This window comes from Morone saxatilis, unplaced genomic scaffold (assembly GCF_004916995.1).
Source record: "Morone saxatilis isolate NCDOM2014 unplaced genomic scaffold, NCSU_SB_2.0 Contig2, whole genome shotgun sequence".
Classification (NCBI taxonomy): Eukaryota; Metazoa; Chordata; class Actinopteri; family Moronidae; genus Morone; species Morone saxatilis.
This window is the reverse complement of record NW_023339762.1, coordinates 9,194,390-9,205,298: the sequence shown is the minus strand read 5'-3', so window position 1 is coordinate 9,205,298 and position 10,909 is coordinate 9,194,390. Positions and strand designations below refer to the sequence as shown.

Below are 10,909 nucleotides of genomic sequence, written 5' to 3'. Positions count from 1 at the left end.
GCGTTACTATGGCTAAAAACACAGTAAAATGCGTTTTCTGGTCAAAACATAAAGATAATAGACCTAACAGATACCTACTCCAACCAAAACCTAGTATTTGAAAAATTCAGCTTTATTCAGACTTCTGGCAAGATGTGCACATATTTCTTTGTGTCTCATTTATTTTGTTAGAACATTACTGTGTCAGAGTGTTTAAATGTTTAAATGTGGATAACAGCTCCTGGCTGTCCTTGTTTTAGTTATATTCAGGACAAACAATTTGTATGTGTCATCACATCCTGTTCGCAAATGTTGTCACGTACTGAGCATGGATAGAAAAAACAGTAAGAATATGACAACAGCAGCCTACTTTGACTCAAGGCTCATTGGATAAAGTAAATGGATGCTTGTTTTTCATCAGTGGAATTTTTTATAGTAAGATAAAAAGTTCCAAATATAAAACAGAATACTTGAACTAACCAACTAACTTAACCAACTCAAAATGCTGCTTTAGTATCAAATGGTACTTCAGATGATTACTGACTGATATTACAGTTATACAAATATGCAAAGAAGAGAAAGACAGTCAACGATCACCATCATTACTTTTATTAAGATTTTTAGGTCCCCTTGAATCAAGTGACAAATTACTTACTGAAAACCTCCATCTGTTATTTCAGAGAGCGCTCTTGCAGCTCACCAGGTCACACATCCATGTTAAGAAACCACCACTTGTGTGAAATGTCTGGCATTTAACTCATTATGCAGCTTTGGAACATGAGACGAAAGTGTCACCATGAAACCTGATTGGGGCTGCAAGCACTTCTTCGAATGGTTTTTCACTCTTTCTTTTGCCCAAAATCTGTCTTTGCCTTTGGTGTCCTTTATACTTTCTTTGTGGAATGTTTTTTTACTTTTTCCAAATGCTCTCTTCACATTTTCCTCAGAGTAGAACAGATTCAATTACAAAACCAGAGAGCACATTCAATTTCACTACAACCAAACAGAACAAAAAAAAAGGGAGCCCAGTAGAAAATGTATGACTTCTTTGGTCTTGAAGAAACTGTGATGAGTGCAAATGACAGAATAAAAAAAATGCAATAGTATGAAAAGCAAAGGTTTGTTCAAAAAAAAAATAAACCCCAACATAAACAACACCACATGTAGACAGCAGAGAGTTAAAGGCTGCAGATGTGGACAGTACTGATACAACACTCATATCTGAGTCACGCACAAACACACACGCACACACACATACCATTTGTTTACTGAAACCTGCACTCTGAGTCAGCACTTTTTTGTTGAGAGAACCATAATAAGGCTCTAACTTCAAATTCTGAAACTCACAAACACCAGGCAGAGACGTCATAAAATGATTTTTCATTTCACATTTCGATCCAAAACCCAAACACACCACTGAGAGACCTAACCCCCTTCCATCAAAATCAGAAGAATCAGTGTCTCACAGCTGACAAATGAACACTGGGAACTGCTTGAGGAGAAGCGCGTCAAGCTCACAAAAACATTCCCTACACGTCTTGAGGTAATGCTTACAATTGCAACGCAGACTCCACATAAACCTAAGGTTAACACAACGCTAAAGATAGTCTCGTCAAACCGCAAGTTGCCATAAAAAAAATTTCTCGTTAAACAGGATTAGTAATGTTACTGGAACAGCTTCTATTTAGTGACACTCACTCGAATAGTGGAGAGTGGGACCAGAATCCTCAATGGTCACGCAAATCTCGTTGAGTGTGGAAAAACTAAATGTACAAAGTGAGAGCAGAAGGTATATGTAGTATTATTATTAAAGGAAGAGTTCAACATCTTGGGAAATATGAGTATTTGCATTTCAGCCGGGAGTTAGATGAGAAGACTGATACCACTCTCATGTCTGCAGGATTCATTTAAAGCTTTAGCTGACAGCTGTTTAGCTTAGCATATTAGGGGGAAACAGTTAGCTTGGCTCCCTTCAAAGGTTACAAAATCTGCTTACCAGCACCAAGTGTAAGTTGTGGTTTTAAAGGGGTTTATGTGCCGGCATATTTAATGAACCGTGTCATAACTCCCATAAAACCATAAAATGACATTTTTACACTTAAACACTGTTTTCTGTCTTTATGCTAAGCTAAGCTAACCACCTGCTGTAACTTCATACTTAAAAGGAAGACCTGAGAGTGGAAGCAATCTTCTCATCTAATTAGTGGCGAGAAAGCGTATTTCCCAATCAAACTATACCTTTAAGTTATTCTGGGTACAGCATTGAGAGAATGTGAACGATATAACGTGCTTTTCTTTTTGCATTACAGTAGATGGTGTTTAAAATACTTGATATGAACATCAAATCGTTATTTTTTTTTACCCAGACTACATCGAACACAAAATTCTGGTAACAGGAAGAATTTGATCTTGTGTAAGCTAAATGATTTAATACAAATATTTAAACGCTAAGTTCAGCATGATGTTCAGCCTCACACAACCAGTTAATCCAATTCAACTATCTGACTACTTTTCATACAAGTTGACCAAAAAAATATATTTGTTTTTCCATCATGGAAAAGTAAATTGATCAGCACAGTAGACGACTCATTTCACTCGCTCATCCACATATAAACCAACCCCCACACACTTTGACCCACTATGTATAAAAACATGTGCAAACTTGTTTCTAAACACACAAAAAAAAGACAAAAAATGTCCCCTATAAAAAACACAAGCCATGCGACAGACAAATGGTTCATTTAACCATATTTTCATTCCATCATAATGCCTCAGATCCTTGCAGGCACTTGCTGTAGGAAAAAAAGGTAGGAAAATGACATTAATTAACTGAATTACATAGTTATCAGTGAGTCTTCCACACGGTGCAAAGTTAAGGCAGACGTGACTTTCGAAGTAGTGACCACCCGAGCAAGATGAGCGCTCAACAGGATGATGGTGACTTTTCACTTTAGCATACAGTGCACTTTTTTGGTCTTATCATGGTCTGATGAGAAAAATCACCTGGAATGTTTATGAGATGTTGGTAAATTAACCAGAATATTATGGTTTTTTGGTGTATAAATGTACATTTTGGAAGCAACGTAAATCAGTCCCAGCAGAAGCCAAAGTGCATAATGATGGAGAGAAGGGGACAATTTTAAAAACAGAACCCGTTTCATGGCGTGTTACACTAAATAACAATCAACTAATAGATCCGCTATGATTTTGAAACCTATATTCTTATTTTAATGTTACAAACACCTTAAATTATGTAAAATAAACAATATGCTGTGACATTGCCTATGTGTGATGTGTATTTCAGAGATAAAAGGTACAGTAGGTCTTTAAAAAAAAAAAAACATGACTTTGAATCCATCAAAGTGAAAGACTGACTGGCTTGGTACGTCTTTCCAGTAACTACTGCTTCGTCTCACAAGTCCTTTCAAACTGAATCAAACGTGACCATCACAAAACGCCTTGATAAAAGAGTCAAGACTTGGATCTTCCTCTCATTCTCTGTTTTTTGGCATCTTGAACCAGGCAGCAGTTTGGTGTCTTTACAGACAGTCGTACATACGCAGGGTGCGCTCCAGTTGCTGGACAACACGCTGGTAAAAGGCTATCTGCTCCCTGAGGTAGGCCTGCATCATGTCTTTGAAGTCCACCTCTCGCCGCTGATGGAAGTAGCTCATCTCTGCCTGGAGGGCAAACCCAACCGTTCGGCAACGTTTCCTAATGCCGTCGGCCTCGTCCTGGTCCATCTTCCCCTCGTCGCTCATCCGCTGGCTCTCCTTCACCTTGGCAAAGGCACCTGGGTTAAGATGAAAAGTTATATTATTTTAAAAACAGAAGGCTGGTCAGAAACCAAACAGAAGACTACACTTTAAAGTTCAGTTCACCCAAATGACAAGAAAAAAACACAGGTTCTCGTTTACCTCTAGTGGTACGTTGTAATGTGTAATCGTTTCATTTTATTTACCCCGTTTTTAAGATATCCATCTCTGAGGTTTCTGCCTCCACCCAAAAACAACAAGAACATATTTTATCACTTACACATAGTGGTCTAGCCTAGGCCATGCAGATACTTTTGGTTTTATTTTTAAGTTTTGGGGGTTTCCTCTCGTAAGATTTCTGCCGCTATCCCAGTTGTTTGTTTCTTTGGGATGCTCACAGCATCTAAAAGTTGCAACATCTTGCTACAGAAACACAATGCACCGGTTGTTCTGGATAATCCATAGAACATGCTGTCAAGCTTTTTCAAATGGAGACTACTTTCTACCAAAATATAGTCCCTAAACAAACATTTGAAAAAGGATTATCCAAAGGAACAGTGAATTTTTATGCTGTAAGAACAAACAAATGTCCACTGGATACCCTCACTGTATTGGACCATTGCAACCAACTATCTGAATGATGGGTTTTTGTATTTGGTTGGACTGATCTTTTAATGTCATTGTCAACTAAATAGTCACTATATTTTTAGACAATGTAAAAACTGGAAGAGTACGTCACTGAAAGGTTGTAAAATGTGTTTCTGATAAAAGGATAAAAATAATAAGTAGTAGTAAAAGTTAAATATAGTCTAAAAACAGTCTCAGATTTTAACTGCTCTTTGGGTGGGTCTACATACATTGTGATATATGAAATAACTGCTGCAGTAATGTTATGCCAACATCTCAGCAGTAAAGACCAACATCGTAACTTTCCCCCCAGAAATTAACTACTGCAAAGCTGTACACTTTATAGGTGAAGCAGGGAACACACCACACAATTACTTTTTGTTTCACTGCATACCAAACGTCTAGTTTCAAATAATGTGAACAAGTTGCAACCACATTCACCCAGACTCCCATGACATCATTTTCCAAGTGAAGAACATGGCAGCCTAATGGCATGTCGCCACGCTGCATTTCCCGTCAGATTACTGAGTCTGTCTCAATCTCATACGAGCTGAGCCCGAAACCAGGAAGGTGACTGATCTTAGTCAGACATTATGCAGACAAGCTAGCTAGCAGGACTAGTCTGGACAAGCTAGTTCTTCTGTCTTTAATGCATCCGCTGCAGTGTGCAGGTTTTATCCATTAACTCTATCTATGAGTTAACGCCGCCCTCAATTTTGTATGGAATTCTTGGCAGAAGTCTGGGAAAGCATGAACAGCACTTCCAGTCTGTTCCAGTGAGGAGGCGTGTGGACTACAGTCTGTGGCGGTGACCTACATTCATGTATTCTGTTTTCCACATGAGAGGAGAAAATGCATCACCAGATAGCATGCCTGTGCGACATAAAGGACAGGCACTCGCAGTTGTGTGTATGTGTGTGAGGCTGGGAAGAACTGGGGGTTGAATCAACATTTTTGGATCAGCTAATGCAAAATCTCATCACAAAGACAGCTTTGATGTGCTCTTCCTCATAGCTAAATCTGCACTCTGACTTGAATCAAAACTATACCATTGCAGCCGCAAAATAAAAGCGAAAAAATGTGACAGAATAAAAAGCAAAGCTGTGTAAGTTTCCTACTATTCTAAAAAAACAATCCCTCTTTCCCACTTTATGCTTTCTGTTTCTTTTTCCCCAGTTAACAAATGCTCTATGATACGAGGCCAGTGGTCTGGAAAGTCACCAGATTTGTTTATCTTGCCCAACCAGACTGGCTACCGCATGTTTTATGGCTGCGGCCAAAGAGAGAATTTAACTCTTTCATATGTGACAGCTTCATGGGTGTGTGCTGGACAGATATAAGAACACTGTAAGGGATTGAGAAGGAGTGAGAAGAGAGGACAGAAAAGAAAAGAATAAGGAAAAGACAACAATGGGCAAGGGAGGGGAAAAACAGCCTGCTGAGTTAAATTTAAGACTTTTTAATGCCACACAGAATGTAATTTAATACCTGTTTCATGACCACACATGCAAAAGTACGGAAGTATGATGGAAAACCATTGGGGGCAATATGGCCTTTATGTCAGTAATTAAAAGCAAACATTTTAATTGTTCCTATATAATGAATGAAATCAACACAACCTGGATTGAACAGCCTCCTGCAGTACAATCCACAGTTAGAACAATCTGGGGTGACATGCTCCGACAAGGCTTTTTAAGACCAGACCTGCAGATACACTGTCTAGTTTAATAAGTCATACAGTATGTGTGAGACAAAGAGACAAGGACTGAGGACGGCTGAGATTAACCTCAACCCTCTTAGACGACTGAACTCAGGCCTCTGCTGAATTCCCCATTCCCACAACCCTCCTTGGGCCCGAAGTCACAGCAGGATAAATTCAGGAAGTTCAGCACTTCTCTACATCCACATCAATCTTCTTGATCTTGAAATCTGAGAACGGAAGTCCGTTTTTAAGATGTCTTAAGATATTTGTTTACAGAATGGGGGGCTGCCTGCGTGCCTGTATTTATATACGCTATTAGTGGTGACAGCATTTGCCAATTTCCTATGACTAAGTTGCTTTTTCGCAAAGCCAGCGTTATTTTTCTCCACAGACTGCAGATTCTTTTAAGATCCATAAATCAGCAGACAGCTGTTTTAAGACAAGTGTGTCTAATTTTAACTCATTGTCATCTGGGACCAGGCATCATTAAAATGAAGTGAAACCTCTTTAGTCGGGGCCAGTTTGTGTACTCAACCTAACATAACATGGGCTGACATGGCGCACTAGTATCAACTGTTTGATATGTAATGGGTGTCTTTGGGAAGAAGGAAGGAAGACCTCATTTATCAGAGTACCCAGTAAGCTGAAAAACAAAGTCCAAATATTTTTGAGTCTAGGTAATTAATAGGAAACACCGCTTGAACTGCTTTAATGCCCAAATACTGACAAGAGGTGTAGTATTCCATTACAAAATTGTGTAATCCGAATGACTCATCACTGCACTGTTAAATAAACCAATCTATGAATTTGGTTTAAAGAATTCAAACACAGGAAGAGCTAACGTGACTGAGTAAGATTAGTGGATGTTGTTCACACCGAACAGACAAGTAAACAACTGGGGACAAATGAGGCTTGTCACCACAAAACACTGACCATTAGTAAAGGGCTCTGAGTGTGTGTGTGTGTGTGTGTGTAGAGAGAGGTTGACGTCTGTGTCAAGCACCACTGTGAACTGATGGGATATTTGTTCTCTGTTGACCTCTCAAAAAATGTGCATGAAAGCAGCAACAACAACAAAAACGAGACTAGAAAGTGGCACACGAGATGTTATCCGTGAGTCTATGTGAAACAGGCAGTTAGCTCTCTTGTCTTGTCAGGGCTGTACAAAATTTCATTCAGTAATAAGTTAAAGAGGGAAAAAAGTTTAGCTAGGGGAGATAACTAATTTGACAATTACTTTGCGAGCTAACTAACTGTCAGTTAACTGGCATTGGCACTGTCACTTGTTAACTTGGCCTGTAATGGGTTAATAAGTTGTCGATGATACAAATATGAGTGAGGAATGAGTCCTAACACGGAAATTAGTTTTCGTTTTTGCACTTCCTGTTCATTTGTCTTAAAGTCAATGGGTTTTTGGTTACGTGCCTGAAATAAGGTCCGTAATCTATGACATGCAATAGGCTACCTCAGTGAATAGCCCACTTGTGAATTTTGAAGCTTTCAGCCGACGTGTCTTAAAGGTCTAGTGTGTAAGAAAAAGGAGGATCTATTGGCAGAAATGTAATATAATATGCATAAGTATGTTTTAACCTGAAAATAAGAATCATTCTGTTTTTGTTGCCTTACCAAATAGTTTATTTTGACAGACCAAACATTCTGACCATGCCTGTGATCTGATGTTTTAACCTTTAATATAAATGATGCAACGGTTCTTTAATCTTATTGACGTTCTATTTCCTTTACATTCATGTTTAGCGTAGCAGAGAGGACTCAGGAAATAGATGCATAAAAAGTACAATGCCCAGACCTCACTTGATTTGTATACCCAATGCAACAAATAAAATCTGTTGAATAACCAACCCAACACTGTATTTTTCCACATTGAAGGTGGCAATCCACAAGCTACAAAGCTGTAACAGTAGCTTTTTACTTCTGGTAAAATGCATGTACACTTCAAAAATGGGGTTCATTTGTGAAGATGAGTTTGCTGAACAACATGTGTAAGTATGATAAACCTTACAGAGAATCCCATAGGCTTTTGGTCGATGGACCTAGGGTGAGGCTAACTTCCGGGCTGGCAAACAAAAATATGTTATCCCTGCAACTCTATTAACAATGAGAAGTTATTATTCCATGCAGACCAAGCTAACCAGATTCCTGACTGTCAATTAACTGGCATTAATTATCAGTTTAGCAAGCTTGTTGGCTTGGTCTCTAATTGGAAAATAAGTACACACAGTTAACTTAAAAGACATATTTGTAAAATTGACTGTCATAACTGTTTGTAACCTCTGGCAAAAGTTAAATAAAAGTAAATGAAGCAACACAGCTGATAAATAGTTTTCTTAATGTTGGATTCAACACTGTCAAAACAGCACAGATTTTACATGTCAACACATAATATTTATACATTTTTACATCTTCACCGTGAGGGAAATTTGTATGGCGATTCCATTAAAATTAACAGATTTTGCTGATCAGTGTAATGCATCTTGATGGAGAAGAGGAGAGGAAAGGAGAAAAGGAAAGGAAGGTAAAAGACAGGAAACGAACATGTCCAAAAGAGCTGAAAAGAGAGAGGAAGGACGTTTTGGAGAAGAGAAGAAAAAAGAAGAGAAGAGAAGAGAAGAAAAACTGATTCACCAATTCAAGAATGCATGACAGGGTTAAATGGACTCAGCCATATCTGCCAGTGTTTAAAGTCGGCCTTAAAAGCATCAGAGACACACAAACATGAAAAAGCCCACTGCTGAATAAGCTAAGAGTAATAGTGTTTACAGCAGCCAATCAGATACACAGATAAAAACAGAGCTGGAGCATGTGTCCTGAGATGGAATGTGCTCAACCAATTTTAGCCATCTTAAATATCCTTTGTCCATTTCTCAACGGGATACTGAAACAAATATTTCCAATTCTTGGATTCTTTCTTACTTCAGGGATGAGGAATGTCCAAAACCGAACCACCCTCTCTATCCTGTACGGGGAATTAGTTACCAGAAATGTTTAATCTGTGACAGGGCAACTTCCTGTGTACACTCGATATTAGTTTGTGCACATCCACTACTTTACTTACTTACTTACTTTGACCATGATGACTGTTGCACTCACAAAACAGGACAAAGTTCAAACTGAAGTACTTCATTGAAGCCATGCAAAAAGATGTCAAACAGATGTTGTTTTTTTAATATGAGACAATCGGATCTGAAATGATGATATACTTGACTTTCACACAGATGGCGTTATAACTCCACGCTCGTGTCAAACATGTTCCTCTCAAGATGTATTGTATTTGTTTATTAAAAGGGATATGCTGAGCACTGATCTGGAAGTATAATTCATTACCACTGCAAACAGCCCCATGTTTATCTCACACCATTCCTCAGATTCAATTCATCCCTTCTCAGGTTTCCTACATTTGTATGAAGAAAAAAAGGTGTTGTCACAATCAAATCAAAACTTGGACTGGATGTAGACATAAATAGGGGATATTCAGCCGCCTTTGGGACTAAATGACCTGCTTTGTTATGAGTTTTTAACATTTCAAACTCAAGCCAGTCTCACAAAGTTCCGACATTAAAATAAAATATGTTATGTCATCACAAATCAAGTCAAACATTAACAGTGACATCATAATTCCTTTTACAGCTTATTGTTAACTTAATATACAAGAGTTGTGATGTCCTGAAATCCCTCAGGGTCTTAAGGCTTTATGTTCTGTTTCTGATTGTGACATTAAATTAATTTATAGCCGTGTTTGTTATGAAACAGATGTATTAGTCCCTTTGTTTGTTTGCTCTGTAACTTTTATCTAATGACAAGTATTGCAATGGCTTCAGAGAGGCAGCAAAAAAGAATAGATACTCCTATGATGAAAGATGTTCCTATGATCAGAATGTTATCCGTCCTTGTCGACACAATAAACCCATCCAAGCAATGTGGATATCTAACCTCAACTAACATGTCCTTCCAAATCAAAGACAATGCTTTTCCAGTGTCCTGGCTTCTATGATTGCTCGCTCACACAACATCATGACACAAGAAAGGACCAGATAATGCACAGCTAACAATGCTCTCCTCTGACTAACGGCGTGTCCATGCCAACCACAAGCATTATGTCAGCGTTACCGTGACTACAGCTACAGAATCTCTCTGACTGAATGACAAGCTTGTTTCACTTTGACACTTGCAGCAAGACCAGGACAAAGAACATGGCACTTTAGTTTTGGGTTACATTAGCTGTACTTTAGTTCAATGGATGGAGCCAGAAAACCCATTAATCTATGAGCTAAACGGTGAACACGATGCCAAACACGGATCTGATCAAAACATGAACAAATACAGATGGCAATGACTTCTGTTTTCCATTTATTCATGATAATGCAAGGACTGGGAGAGTCAACTTCTAAAGCCATTTTCCTGTTAAGGATCAACAGAGAGGGAAGTATTTTCCTGTATGCACTGGTCAAGAGCGCAGGTGGCCAGTCTGTCATAGACAAACACATTCACATCTACAGGCATCTTCAGGTTTTCCAATTAACCCAACCTGCATTTCTTCGGGCCAGAGAGATCATGCAAACTCCACACAGGAAGCTTCCAGCTGGCTGCTCCAGCTGTGATGCGATAGTGCTAAGAACTAAACAACCATATTATACTTAACAGGTGTTTAGACTAAAAACAGCACTGCATTTAAACAGCATTAATTTATTTTTGGGCTGCTTAGGCTAAAAAGCGAAAGCAAGACTGTCATGCATCACCATATAAAAGCATACAGAGACTTTATCACATTTTTTTTTACTGAAAATGGCTGCCTCACTCACCAGAAAACAGAGAAAAGAGAGCAGTGACA

The 10,909-nt window shown here is 38.6% G+C and overlaps 1 protein-coding gene across 1 annotated transcript in view; it reads right to left on the bottom strand.

The window, feature by feature from the left end:
* Positions 1–565: 565 nt before the first annotated feature.
* Positions 566–10,909, bottom strand: part of snx33 (sorting nexin 33) — a 20,230-nt gene continuing 9,886 nt past the window's right edge. The window contains exon 2 of the mRNA XM_035665332.1: positions 566–3,772. Coding sequence (XP_035521225.1) covers positions 3,519–3,772 — 254 coding nt within the window. The 3' untranslated portion in view covers positions 566–3,518. The remainder of the gene's footprint in view (positions 3,773–10,909) is intronic.